The sequence below is a fragment of the Cucurbitaria berberidis genome (genome assembly GCF_010015615.1).
Source record: "Cucurbitaria berberidis CBS 394.84 unplaced genomic scaffold K460scaffold_6, whole genome shotgun sequence".
Classification (NCBI taxonomy): Eukaryota; Fungi; Ascomycota; class Dothideomycetes; order Pleosporales; family Cucurbitariaceae; genus Cucurbitaria; species Cucurbitaria berberidis.
The window spans coordinates 1,517,594-1,530,597 of record NW_024468940.1 but is presented as its reverse complement, the minus strand read 5'-3'; the positions used below and the strand labels follow the sequence as shown (position 1 = coordinate 1,530,597).

Genomic DNA, 13,004 nt, shown 5'->3' with positions numbered 1-13,004 from the left:
CTCAATCTTGGGTATATGGGAGGATGAAGGACGGATGACTTGTTGTGTTTAGTGTTTCTGCGATATACCTTCTGCTGGATCGGCTTCGATTCTTAATCATATTTTTAGGTAGGAGAGAGGTAGGCGCTTGAAGTCATTTGTAGCGCGTGGCTTTGGAGTAAGGTGAGAGGGAATGTTGAATAGAGGGCGTGGAGATGTAGTTGAGACTTGGGTCCGTAGGAAGAACGGGGCCGTTGCGTATACCCAGCACAGCGAGAGAAGTACTTTGAATAAACACTCTATTACTTCAAATGTGAATCTGACATGGAGTTTCTCCACTTTTCTTTCAACTCTCAACTATAATTCACACTTCATTCTCCTCGACATCAGGCCACTGATCCACCAACTCTCTCTCTCCTACACGCCCCTGCACCAACCTCTCCAGATTCATCCTAACACTATACCTCAGATACTTGGTCTCATACGCCCTTGCATACCCCCCTCCCAACCCCCCAATATCACTCTCCCCCTGCAACGGATGATGGTGGGCAAAAATAGGCGGCTGGCTCGTGACGCAAACGCGTTCCTTCCTCCCCTTTCTCTCTGTCTCAGGGGCCAGCTTGGTAGGTGGAAACTGGGCGCCCATGTCTGGATCGAAGCCCGCGCACCAGCGTCCCAGCTCAGAATCAAAGATGCCGTTCCACCCTGCGAGGCCGAATTGGTGCAGTAGGCGGCGCGCGCCCCGCTGGGTCACGGCGTAGCCTACGGTGCAGAGCTCGCCGCCTGTAGAGCGGTGGTAGATGCGTGTGTGGGGTGGGTAGGCGGTTGCGAGGGGGTCCGGGCCGCCTTGGAAGGGGTGCGCTTTGAGATGTTTGGGTATGGGGACGGTGGGGTCGTTGGGGTGTGTGAGGAGGAGGTTTGCTGCTGTTGTGGATGGTCGAGCGTGTTTGGAGGATGGGGCATGGGGAGAGCGAGGCATGCCGGCGCCGCAGTGGCCGAGCCAGAGGATGTCCCATGATGAGGGGTCTCCGTATGGTGATGTTGCTCCTGAGGGGTTGTGCTTTAGGTTGCGGAGATGCGGATTCTTTGATGCCTTAGATAGGGATAGGGAAGGGAGTTGTTTTGGTAGGTTATTTGTGTCGATGATCTTGAATGCCGTGTCTTCGGTTTCGGGATTCTGTCGGTGTTCAATCTGACTTTTTAGGTTTGGTGCCGAGAGTATGTCGTTGTTTTGAGACAAAACGCGCGAGGCGAGAGCGAACCGTTGGAGATTTTGGCGTACGCGAATATCCCAGTCTACATCATCCTCGAGAATGAATGCTGTGGTTAGATTCTGTTCAACTACCCTGATCAAGGATTAGCACAGAACAATTCGAGGTTGAACCAGCTGACTGCTCCCTACTAGGTGAGCAGAACGTACCTTTGCAGGGCATTCATATGAGTCCTCCAGCTTCCCCGAATACCTGATAATAGCTTGGTGTTTTCCTCTGGGGGTGGATAAGCGCTTTTCTTGATGCTTTCTCCTGTCACGCCATCCACAAACTCGAGCTTGATATTGGAGACGGCTGCGGAAAGAGACATGGCATCGCGACGGTCGGTGCGGAAGGGGAGATTGAGAACGAGGATTTTTTGGAACTTGGAAACAGTCAGCATATGCCACGACTATTGAAGTCCTTTGACAGATCCCCACAGGCGAACAAGAGATCGGCATGCGTTATGAACGTACTCCAAGAGTGGTATTCAGAATATCGCTCAAGCTCTCATCCTTCAAGTATTCAAACGAGTCCTCTGGAATCAGAACCTCATGTCCCCCAAAGTTGAACCACATCCACAGCACACCAAAGAACAGACAAGTCGTCAGTAGCCTTGGCCTCGAGTAATACCAAGGTCTCCTTCTCTTCCCTGTACTAAAAGCCGCGCCGCTTCGTGGGGACATCAGGCCCATGGTATCGATGGATATACGGCGCGCCATGGTGAAGTAGCACAGCAACGCCGTGAATGACAAGAGAGAGAAGACATGATGGACGCGTGAGAAGATTCGGAATAGACGTCGTTAGAAGTTAACTAAGATACTATCGGCATGCTGCTGTTCATTACTGCTTGCTGCTGCTTCTGCGACAGACCAGGCTAAATCAATCTGCCGGGCTCTATATGCACCCCGCAATTACAAGCTCCTATACTCCAACCCGCGAATATATTGAGGGCGCCAGCACGAAAGGGGCCAACTCGAATGGCATGGCACGTGAAAGCAAGTACAAGGGCAGTCGGGGAAGTGTGGCGGAATTGGGAACGTCGCCGCGGACTTCTCTGGCTGAGAAATGGGGGCGCCTTGGAAATCCGAGCTTATCGATAGGTGGGCGCGTTGGTGACTGGGAAATACTTCTGGGTGCATCGCCGTGCTTCGGCGCGAACAGTATGATTGATCTTTTGTTGCAGCTTTTCTTTCTTTCAGACTTTGGCACTGCTTGACTTTGTTTCCTTAAGAGCATAGTGCCGTCCTCTTTTCTCTGTTCTAGTACCAGTCGCATCGCATCGCATCGCATCGCACATCGACATTTCCCTCGTCGCCACCCCTCCCCCACTTCCTTTGCTCACCATGAGCGCCATTCTCTCTGCAGACGACCTGAATGACTTTATATCACCCGGCGTCGCATGTATAAAGCCCATCGAGACACTCCCTATAAAGAGCGAAGATAATTCGGTACGTACAACCCGGAGGAGGCATTGCGTCATGGGTGCAATCGCAGAATACTGACAAATCCAATATAGAATCCATACGAAGTCACCACCGAAGAGAAAGCCGCTGCCGCGCAACCGCCCCCACCCGCGTCGATATCGCTTACAGATTGTCTGGCGTGCTCGGGATGTGTGACGAGTGCTGAGGCGGTGCTTGTTAGCTTGCAGAGCCATACTGAGGTCTTGAGTACGCTGGATACGTACAAATCGTTAAGAGCACCGTGGACACACAATGGGGTAAATGGGGTCGTGAACGGGTATACAAGTAATGGGGGCACGAATGGTGTGAATGGTAATCATGCTGAGGGAAAACTGTTCGTGGCCAGCGTCTCGCCGCAGGCACGCGCGAGTCTGGCGGCCGTCTTCAATGTCTCTGAGGCCGAGGCAGGGAACATGATCACGCAGCTCCTCAGCGGCCCCTCAGGTTTAAGAGCTGGCAGTCAACAAGGAAGCGACTTCACATGGGTCATCGACACAAACGTAGTGCGCGAAGCATGCCTAGTCGCGGCAGCAGACGAAGTTGCCAATGCCCTCACTCCCGAGTCCTCGAACGCACCGTCAAAGCCTGGGTCCGAGGGCGCAATCGATACCACACCCAAGCAACCCATCCTCACATCTGCATGCCCAGGCTGGATATGTTACGCCGAAAAGACACATCCCTACGTCCTCCCACATCTCTCGCGCTTAAAGTCGCCTCAGGCCCTCACCGGCACACTCGTAAAGTCCGTTCTCAGTCAACGCTATAACGTATCCCCGTCACAGATATGGCACCTCGCCATCATGCCCTGCTTCGACAAGAAGCTCGAGGCCAGCCGCGGCGAGCTCACTTCTTCTGCCTGGCTGCCCAACCACGACTCCTCGCAAGATCCCGTAAGAGACGTCGACTGCGTAATCACAGCGCGTGAATTGTTGCATCTAGCCTCAGCGCGCGGCATCCACTTCTCCTCGCTTCCTCGAACACCCCTCTCCTCCGCAGATCGAACGCCCTTTCCCGACCCAAAACTCGACGCTTTCCTCTTTCCCCCTTCACGGCGGAAGAACCAGGATGTCGCTGCTGGCCCGTCTGGCGGCTATCTATACCACATACTCCAAACCTACCAAGCCCGCAACCCTGGATCCGAAATTTCAGTATCGCGCGGTCGCAACGCTGATGTTGTTGAATACTCGCTCATCCGCGGAAGGGAGACCATCTTCAAAGCAGCGCGCTTCTACGGATTCCGCAATATCCAGAACTTGGTACGGCGGCTAAAGCCTGCGCGGGCGAGTAGACTTCCTGGCGGCAAGACGGGTGTCAGCAGAAGACCAGGTGCGAATGGCGCGGCGGTGGGCGAGGGAGTAAAGGAGTATGCGTATGTGGAAGTCATGGCTTGCCCAGGAGGCTGTACGAATGGCGGGGGACAAATCAAAGTTTCCGAAGTAGACGACGTTCGCATTGCAGAGGGTTTGCAGGTGCCCAACGAGGATGGTGCCGTGATATCGAAGCCTGGTCCGAAAGAGCAGAAAGAGTGGCTAGCGAAGGTAGACGAGGCGTACTTCTCTGGCTCTGATTCAGAGTACGAAAAGGAATTGGACGGAGATGGCGACCAGACGATGCAGGATGCAGACACCAATTGCCACGTCAATGGCCACGTCGAGGATGACGTCGTGGACGGTATATCAAGATCGAGCATCAAGCGTGTTCTGACCCACTGGTCGGACATTACCGGCGTCGACATGCAGAAGCTGATATACACGTCGTACATCAAAGTGGAGAGCGATGTCGGCAAGAAGAAGCAGAGTGATATGGAGAGAGTGGCTGGCTTGGCTGTTAGTGTCGGCGGTGGCTGGTAGTACAGTCAGTCTTTCTTTTTTGGCATTTACGGACTTGCATGGGGAAGCATAGGGCGGCGTTTTCTAGACGGGACACGAGGAGCGTGTCTTCGCATTCACACGGCAATAGTGTTTGATTTCAAGGGATTTTGCTTGCAAGATGCAAGGATGGATGTTGAAAGTTTATTTCAATTTGGGCTAGGAAACCTAGACTAGTAGATATACATAGGAGAGGAACAGACAATCTGATGATCAGTCCGGGCCAGCCCAGGCGCAAAACGCTATGACAGTGGTATCAGACTCCCAGCCTTTCATACGGATTGTACAGTGACAGGCCAACCGGGGCGTCTTGTCGGAAGAGAACAGAACCAACCAGATACGATCGATATTAATAGATTACAATGAGGGTATAGTCGGAGACGTATTGAAATTTAAAGCAACGAGACGCCGATAAGGAACGGTCTATAAGAACACAAAAACGCAAGACGAGCGAAACGCAAATGAGATTTGGAGGACACAAGGAGAGAATGGCAGTTGATCGCTCAAGCTAATTCTTACAACCGCGACCGCAGTCACACCCATGCTCCAAGTGAATCCAACACCAATGCCAACGGCCCCAACCTTTAACCAACAAGTATAGTAATAAGCCGGGTAGATGATGATATAGCTGACAAATGCAGTCGCCAAATGCTGCTCAAATTGGGTATCCGCCAACGTAAACGAAATGAAGCACATAAAAAGAAAAACGCTTCCGCGCGGTCTAGTAAGGTATCTGGTAAGGAAAATCGGATGGCCCCTTGGATCAGAGGGCATGAAAATCCGGAGCGTGTGGCGGGAATCCCCACAGAGAGTCACCTTGACCCTGGTGATATCGACAATTTCCCACAAAATAGGTACGCTAAAATTGCCTCGCCACACGATAAAGTAAAATGCCGCCAAGTCGATGATTCTACAAAAGGAAATATGGTGGTGTACAGAGCGAATGTGAAGCTGATATGCGAGACAACAAATCGATGCTGTGTAGATGATGAACGATAGTGGAGTGCAAGGACTGTTGTGACGCCGATAACACCATCCCAAAGTGCGCTGCTTTTGAGGCCTCTGTGCGCGTCTAGTTGTGCCCTTCCTGGACTCGTACACCGTTCCTGCCGGGTGGTCGAAGGCTCGATATCGTACGGTCGTGAACGAAACGACGATGAAGACACTGGTTAAGCGCAGTGATCCGTATTACAATTATGTGACTGAAGGGTTGCAGAAGAATGCAAGGGAAGAAAAATTGCACAATGATCCAGAGATCACCGGTATAGCTTTTGAGTTGCCATAAGGCTGGCAGCCACGCTGGACGCCCAATCGTTCTCAGAATCTGATGGCGGGGTTGGCCATTTCGAGACGCTGTCGTTGGGTTTGCTGTGGGCTTTTGAGATTTCCATTGGCTTGCTAGGCGTTGTGTAGTTGGACTGTCCGAATCCGACACTGTTGCGGTTCGCCGAAGGCGACGGCGTGAGATACGACGCAGAAGGACCAAGGTCAGTTTGTGAGCGTTGTACCGCCTTCGCACCATCAAGTTTCTTCGCAGCGGAATGGGTAGAGGCGAGGACCTCGCTGAGAAGCTCTTCTTCCTCATTGGGAGTCTCGTATTGGTTTGCAGGATTTGACTTGACTTGAAGAGCTCGTCGTGTTCTGCTCGAGATGGGTGCATTGATGCCGTTCTCCGAGACTCGCGGCTCAGGGCCATGAGGGACCGAATGATGACGCTTGAGCATAGGATTCGTTGCGACACGAGAGCTCTTTGTCGAGTTGCTTTGTTGAGAGTGTGCTTCGACACTATCCCGTACGTGTTGCAAGGCTTTGTCGAGTTCGGAGAAGTCTGAAGTCGTAGATGTTGCTCCAACAGGTGTGGGCTGATCCGTGATCATCGATTGTCTGGCACCGGTGGCTCCCCACGGAGCACAACCTGCATTAGCCTCGATATCGTCCGAGTTGGGTGACATTGGCGTCTGATACCGCCCCGACAACCGTCGAGCACGCTTCCTGAGGTGTGAGAAGAAACCTTCTTTCTGTCCACTAGGCGGAGACACGAGGCCTGATTGGCCGTTCAACGCACGTTCCGCTTCTTGTCGGTGAATGTCTGTATAGTGATTGCCGTGGGAGGCGACAGACAGCTGACGACCAATCTTCTTTGCAGCCTGTTCGTCACCCTCTGCAAGACGCACGCTCGCTTGTGCAGTGACTTCAGCCGAGAGCGGAGAAATTGGCTTGATGGAAGGCAGAATGGGGATAGGCGCGCCATTGTGAGGGACCCCGTTCGTCCACGTAGCTCGCTTAGTAGCAGCGGGACGTTGCTTGGTCAATCCACTCACATCCCCAGAGTTCGCTTGTGCAGGCGATGCTGCAGGTGATAAGGGTTGCGTTGTCGTGTGTTGTGGAACTGCTGGAGCGCTTTCACGGGCAACCAACGAGCGGCGCAGCCACGAAGAGGTCTTTGAGGTGAGGCTAGGAGAGGCTTCTGGCGAGTCCTTTACGGAGATTTCTGATTGCTTGCGGCCCAATAGGCGAGAAGACGAGGACTTGAGACGTAGGGGATCGACTGCGTCCTGAAAATACTCGTGGGCAAGCGCCTGTGCTGACGTCGGCCTGGCTCGGGGATCCCACAACAGACACCACGTGACGAAGTTTGCCAAACTGGCAGGCCATTGTGGCGCTTGAAGGATTGTGTCTATCGCATGTGGAGCCATCTGCGAGTGGGTATTAGCAAGACGCCGGAACAAAGGCACGTGACGCCTTACCTTTGGGAATGAGAAGCCCAGCTTTTGCGCTAACCGGACACCTTCTTTCCATTCGCCGCCACCGACTCTCTGTCCATGTTTGTTGACCCAGCCTCCAGGGCTACCCATGATCTCGCAAACCCTCCATACTTGATCAACTTCGTTACCACCGGGGAAAAGTGGTTTTAGGGTTGCAATTTCGACAGCCATGGCACCTACGGCCCAAATGTCGACTGGGGCTGAATATTGACCGGCACGTAACAAGACCTCGGGCGCACGATACCATCGCGTCGATACGTATGTAGTGTAGGGTAGCTTTGAGTGCGTCTCTCGTGCCAGTCCAAAATCGGCAATCTTGATTGTGTAAACGGGTGGTGTCGATGGAGGAGTCATCAACGCCGAGTACCGACGGAACGGATGTGATGCGTCGTTGTGCTGTGATGTTGATACCAGGATGTTCTCTGGTTTGATGTCGCGGTGAAAGAACTCGCGATCGTGGATATGTTCAAGACCGCAGAGAATCTGGAACAGTATGCTCTTTACACTATGAGCGTCCATGGGCTTATGGTCTCGGGCCTTCATGAGCTGGTAGAGGTTGCCATCCATGTACTCCATGGCAATGTGGAGCCTGCGGCTATACGGGTCCAGAAAGATGTCCAGAGCCGGGACAAGATGTGGATGTGGCGGTAGTGATCTGAGGAAGATGACTTCCCGAAGCTCTAGACAGCTCGAGAATGAATCGAATGTCTTCTTCATTGTCTTGATCGCGACCTGTGACACGTTAGTAGGCGTCGATGACTGAGCGTCTGCGTAACATGGCACCTACCAAAGTACCGCGACGAGCGACGTGGGAGCCTGCAGTTCGTACGCGTGCAAGGGCAACGCTGCCGAAACTGCCGTCACCAATATCCTTCATTACTTCATACCTCTCTTCAAGAGAGGCCCAGCCATGCGGCTGGGTTTGTGACTCTGGATGCATGTTGATAGTTTGGGTTCAACCTTCTCAATGAGGGGTCTGTTGAAGCTCTGCTCCAGTTGGCAAGAGGACTGATGTAGGTTAGAACGCGTCGGTACGTTGTGAGAAGCTTAGATTGACTTACGAATGGATAGGTCCTCAAAGTAGTGATGGTGAAAGCCGAGTAGTGCCTTCAGTTCATCTCATTCAGGATATCGAGTTGCAGTGTTGGTAGTACAAGTTGAGTGAAGCGAAAATGTCGAATCAACCGGAGGGGGAGGGGGAGTTCAGTGCGTATCAAAGGGTTTGAGAAGCGATAGGAGCAGGAGTAAGGGTCCAGGTTTGATGCAGAAGCGGGAGTGTCGAAGAAATGAGAGACGAAGGGTGGAAGAGGCGTGTGGAGACAAGCCCAGGACCACGGTAGGCGGGTAGTATTCCGTAGGTTAGGTTGTTCTAGTGGGCATGAATGAGGAATGACTTTGTGACCATAGCTCCTCGTCGTCGAATATGGCTTGATGATCGGGCTGGGAGATTTGGCCGCGCCTGTGCGTCGGGGAGTAGGGATGTGGACTTTTTTGGGAATAGGCAAGAGAGGGTAAAGCAGAGGGCCAGATGCAGTGGATGGCGTTGCGAGGGAAGAAGACGAGGCGGTCTAGCGGGTGCTAGCTGGTGTGATTGCTGGACCGTGGTCCTAATGAGAGATGGAAAGGGTGCGAGACTGGGTCTTTGCACGAGTCGCGAGGCTAGGGGCAGGGGGATTAGAGTGGAAGGGGCGCTCGGGGAGGGCTGCGGTGCGTAATAATGAAGAAGGGCAGGGCCTGAAGGGGACAAGTCGACTCCTCGGCCAGCAGTCGGTCTGTCCTGTTGCTATGGTGAGAGAGAGAGAGAGAGCGGTCGCAGCAGTGTGCGTTGGCAAAAAGAGAGACGGCAAAAGCGAGGTGGGATGCAGAGACGCGACGGGTCAACGAGCGAAACACGGGGCAGCACAGCAAGGGCTGGGGGGGAAAGTCGTTATAGCGGTGAAAGTCAAAAGCATGGCGGGCGTGCGACTGCTGCTGGGGAGAGATGTGAAAGTGGCGTGCAGCAGCATTGAATCGTGTGAAATGAAAGCAGGACCGGGCTGACAAGAGTCGACGCTCGGGCGGTGCGTGAGAGGGACGAGGGAGGAGGAGCAGGAGGCAGAGGGGAGGGGGGGGGCGCTCTTCTTTGGGACTAGCGCCGTGGGCCACTTGACCCGCGTCGACGATTGGACGGGCCGCCCCCTTTTCTGCCATTCTTCCCGCCCTGATTGGAATCAAATTCGGCCTTTTGGGCTGCACATGCATTAATTTGTTATTCCAACGTGAGCCTGCGCACATCTTTCTTTTATTGTTATTGTTAGGGCCTGTTCGGTGGAACGAGCTGGAGCCACCAGAATCGCCGGATTAGGAAGCCCAGTTGAGATAGAGCTAGAAATAAGCGTCTGTTCAGTAATATAAAAGTTTTGCCTAGTATACCTAGAAATGTTATTTTGCTAGCAGCGCTACGTAATTTTACATCCTTGCTAGTGCTTACTAGCCCCGTTTTTTACCTCTTTAAGCTATATAGACGATTTAGCTCTAACATGCTACTCTAGATTATTATATCTAAACTGCTGCTATTGTTTTCTACGTAATCGCGATGCTACTAAGCATTAATAATACTATTATTATTACCTTAACTAGTATAATTGCTACTATTGTTGCTGTTGTTGTAAGCCGCAATAAGGACTACTACTAACTATTTAGTATAAGAACTTAATTTTCTAATTGCAATTATAGTAATTAATAGGTCGCTAACTATTTAAGTAATCTGCAGTAGTTATACTGTAAGAGTTAACTACGCAAGCTAGTATTTAATAGGATTGTAAAATATTTACGCGAACAGGAGTTAGTCCGCGACAGTATAGTCTTAGTTAAAGAGAAACTTCTTACCTTTCTCTATATTTGCAGCTATAAAGTTAGGTAGCAAAATACTAAATACAAGTGCGGGCAATTGCTTAATACTATATTAAAGTAAGCTATCTATTAATCTAGCTGTATAGTACTATTTTACTAACAGCGCGGAGAAGATTTTATAAAGTTTTTTAAGCGCTGCTTAAGCTCTATTTTAAGATTATATTACTAGCTTCTAGTAAGATTTTAACTGCAATTTGTAATAATCTAAAGCGTTAGCCGGCCTTTAAGGACTGCGTTAGAGCGTTAGACAGTTTTTATTTTTTCTTATATATACTGGCGGTTTAGCAGCGACGCTTCTGCAATTATTACGGCGATTTAACTTAAAATATGCTTGCTATTATTAATTTTAATATAAACTTTACTTACTTGTTAGCTAGCTAGGAAGGCTCTGCATATAATAGCTAGGTTTTCTAAAATACAAAGTTTTAAGGGTTTAGAGCACTAGAAAAATAATATTTTCTAGCAGACGCTAGCTATATAAATAGTGAGCTGACGCTCTTGCTATATTGCGGAGTTTGCTATTATCTGCAAAAAATTAGAGAAATTGCTTGCTAGCCTAACAACAAGTTTGAGTTGTTTAATTTCTGTTATTTAAGCCTAAAAAATATAGTAGAGAGGACTTTTAGCGTCTTTAAACGTTGCTAGTGTATTTTTAATCGCCTGTATAAATTTTTAATCCAGACGCAGGTTGAGCTTGTGTACAGTTTTGCTGCTATCTATAACTTTATTAATAAGTATTACCTAGTTAATAAAGACTTTAAGCAGCTTAAGGAGTATACAAATAAAAATGTTAATCTAGAGCAGCAGGAAGCGGAGAATTGCTTTAATATAAGTACTGTTAACAAAAGCGCGAGCGGCCAGAGAGAGGAAATTATAGATCTGCTATAGAAAAAGTATTGCGAGGCGATAGGGCGCGATTTATAAAGTTAAATATAGTGTTATAGTAGAAAAAATGCAATATTTAAGAAAGTTAAAGTTTAAAATACTAAAGTTAAACTATTATATATTACCTGTTTAGGCCTAGCGCTGTGCCTAGCTGTATAGTTTCCCTTAGCAACTGCCTGCAACTATATGCTATACTAACTGCCCTGCAATATTAACTACAGCAAGCTCTAAGTCTAGCCTATATCTATATTTAGGCGTTTTTACGCCTAAATACAACAATTTTAGACTAGTATTTGATAGGCTACTACGTTAGTTAGGCCTTTTATAACTACTTATAGCCTACTATAAAGCTAACTACTGCCTAACGCTTGCTAATAGGTGTAGTTTTAAGTACAGCTGCTTGTTAAAGCTTTTAGTAAGCCTTGCACTTTAAAGAATTAACGTTTTTAGGTATAATCTTAATTATCTACTATACCTACTTTTTTAACTAACTTGCCGCCGCCCTCCTATATATAACGCTCAATTGCGGCGCTAAAATTAATACTTTTAACTAAAGCGCCCTGCCGTTTAAGCAGCTAATTCCGCACTTATCTTTTCTTTATTTCTGCTATTATAATTACGTACAATTTAGTAGAGAATTTATTTAAAAACGCTTTTACTAAAGCTAACTAGAGCTTAATATTAAGCACCGCGAAGTACTCTAAAAATAGCTAAATTGTTTACTATTAATAGTCTTTGCTTATAGCTTCTGCGAGGGCTTTAAGCTAAGTTGCAATCTTAGAAATATAGTAACTAAGACGGTTGGTTAAGGTAAGCTTTTTTGCCCGCCTATTTATACTAAATACTAACTAAATTGCAGATCTTTTATAAAAGGAAACAGAGCTATTGCTCTTTTCTATTATTATTAATTAAGGTTTTTGTTAAGGATTTAGATTGCATTTAATTAATAGCGTTGCTTTATTTTTATTCTAGCTTTTAGCTGCTTTTTTAATTACTATAATATTTTGCCTAGTTGCGAGCACTCTATTAAACAATTAGCAGAGTTTTTTACTATACTTTAGAGCCCTGTACTTGAACCTGCGCGCCTTTTAATGCGCCTTAAAGTACGCTTCTAGCGCGGTTAGATTGCTAGTAACAACACTATCCTTATTAACGCTAAAGCTAGATTAATTAGTAAGTTTAACCTAGATCTTCTAGTTTTTTTTAAAAGAGTTATGTTTCGTTTTATAGTGCTAAACGCTAATAATAGTTGCCTTAGGCGCAACCCGCGATACCTCCCGCTAGGCGTATTCCTACACTTTTTTTTTATATTCTAAGTCCGCGCAGCAGCCGCGCTTAACTTTATTAACTAGCGCTTCTATAAAAGCTAATTCTATCGCCTCTAATTAGTATAACTGCAGCAAGGCTAACAAACTGCAGTATTGCGATAATAATAACAACAACAGCAGTAGCAGCGTTGCAGGAAAACTTAGCTCGCGAAAAAACTGCAGGCTTAGTAATAATAATCCTAATATTTAGGACGCGATACGCTACAAAACAGGATTTAAAATAAATATTAATAGCTCTATATTAACAGTAATAATTGACAATATTAATAATTAAAACTAATAAAGTACTACAAAACTAAACTAATATTTTTAGGCGCTGAACAGGGCCTCTAGTTTTAACTTTATTTGGGCTAGTTTGCCGCGCGCACTACTAGCCGCCTTTAGCCTAATACTACGCCTAAAACGACACTAATATTACTAGCTTAAATGGGGTCTACTGAACAGGCCCTTATTCTTATGTACATGTTGCATATACAAGTCCCCGAACTTGCCAGCATATAAGCATATAAGCAACCACCGCCGCCCCGCCGCCAACGCCGTGTGTTGATTGAGCCCGAAGCACTGTGCCGCT

General features: G+C 48.4%; 3 protein-coding genes across 3 annotated transcripts; 1 reads left to right on the top strand and 2 right to left on the bottom strand.

The window, feature by feature from the left end:
• K460DRAFT_200399 (glycosyltransferase family 25 protein) lies at positions 1 to 2,040 on the bottom strand. Its single transcript, XM_040927185.1, has 3 exons — positions 1,706 to 2,040; positions 1,400 to 1,614; positions 1 to 1,325 (listed from the first exon to the last, which is right to left on the bottom strand). The coding sequence occupies exons 1-3, from the start codon at positions 1,949 to 1,951 to the stop codon at positions 344 to 346; spliced, it is 1,443 nt and encodes a 480-aa protein (XP_040783732.1). The 5' UTR covers positions 1,952 to 2,040; the 3' UTR covers positions 1 to 343.
• Positions 2,041 to 2,414: 374 nt separating this feature from the next.
• K460DRAFT_347911 (cytosolic Fe-S cluster assembly factor NAR1) lies at positions 2,415 to 4,545 on the top strand (the record flags this gene model as incomplete). Its single annotated transcript, XM_040931365.1, has 2 exons — positions 2,415 to 2,680; positions 2,749 to 4,545. The coding sequence occupies exons 1-2, from the start codon at positions 2,576 to 2,578 to the stop codon at positions 4,543 to 4,545; spliced, it is 1,902 nt and encodes a 633-aa protein (XP_040783731.1). The 5' UTR covers positions 2,415 to 2,575.
• A 1,033-nt stretch (positions 4,546 to 5,578) lies between these two features.
• K460DRAFT_200138 (meiosis induction protein kinase-like protein) lies at positions 5,579 to 8,661 on the bottom strand. The gene is made up of 4 exons (XM_040927183.1): positions 8,390 to 8,661; positions 8,116 to 8,336; positions 7,311 to 8,060; positions 5,579 to 7,259 (listed from the first exon to the last, which is right to left on the bottom strand). Exons 2-4 carry the CDS (start codon positions 8,266 to 8,268, stop codon positions 5,820 to 5,822), a joined length of 2,343 nt encoding a protein of 780 aa, XP_040783730.1. The 5' UTR covers positions 8,269 to 8,336; positions 8,390 to 8,661; the 3' UTR covers positions 5,579 to 5,819.
• Positions 8,662 to 13,004: the final 4,343 nt, after the last annotated feature.

What these genes read in the sequence shown, in the direction of transcription:
- K460DRAFT_200399 (XM_040927185.1), bottom strand. Translation starts at nt 1,951, where the DNA reads ATGGCGCGCCGTATATCCATCGATACCATGGGCCTGATGTCCCCACGA. An exon ending in TTCTGAATACCACTCTTGGA is followed by an intron (nt 1,615 to 1,705) that starts GTACGTTCATAA and finishes ACTGTTTCCAAG; the next exon opens with TTCCAAAAAATCCTCGTTCT. An exon ending in CATATGAATGCCCTGCAAAG is followed by an intron (nt 1,326 to 1,399) that starts GTACGTTCTGCT and finishes ATCCTTGATCAG; the next exon opens with GGTAGTTGAACAGAATCTAA.
- K460DRAFT_200138 (XM_040927183.1), bottom strand. Translation starts at nt 8,268, where the DNA reads ATGCATCCAGAGTCACAAACCCAGCCGCATGGCTGGGCCTCTCTTGAA. An exon ending in TCGCTCGTCGCGGTACTTTG is followed by an intron (nt 8,061 to 8,115) that starts GTAGGTGCCATG and finishes AACGTGTCACAG; the next exon opens with GTCGCGATCAAGACAATGAA. An exon ending in TGGGCTTCTCATTCCCAAAG is followed by an intron (nt 7,260 to 7,310) that starts GTAAGGCGTCAC and finishes ACCCACTCGCAG; the next exon opens with ATGGCTCCACATGCGATAGA.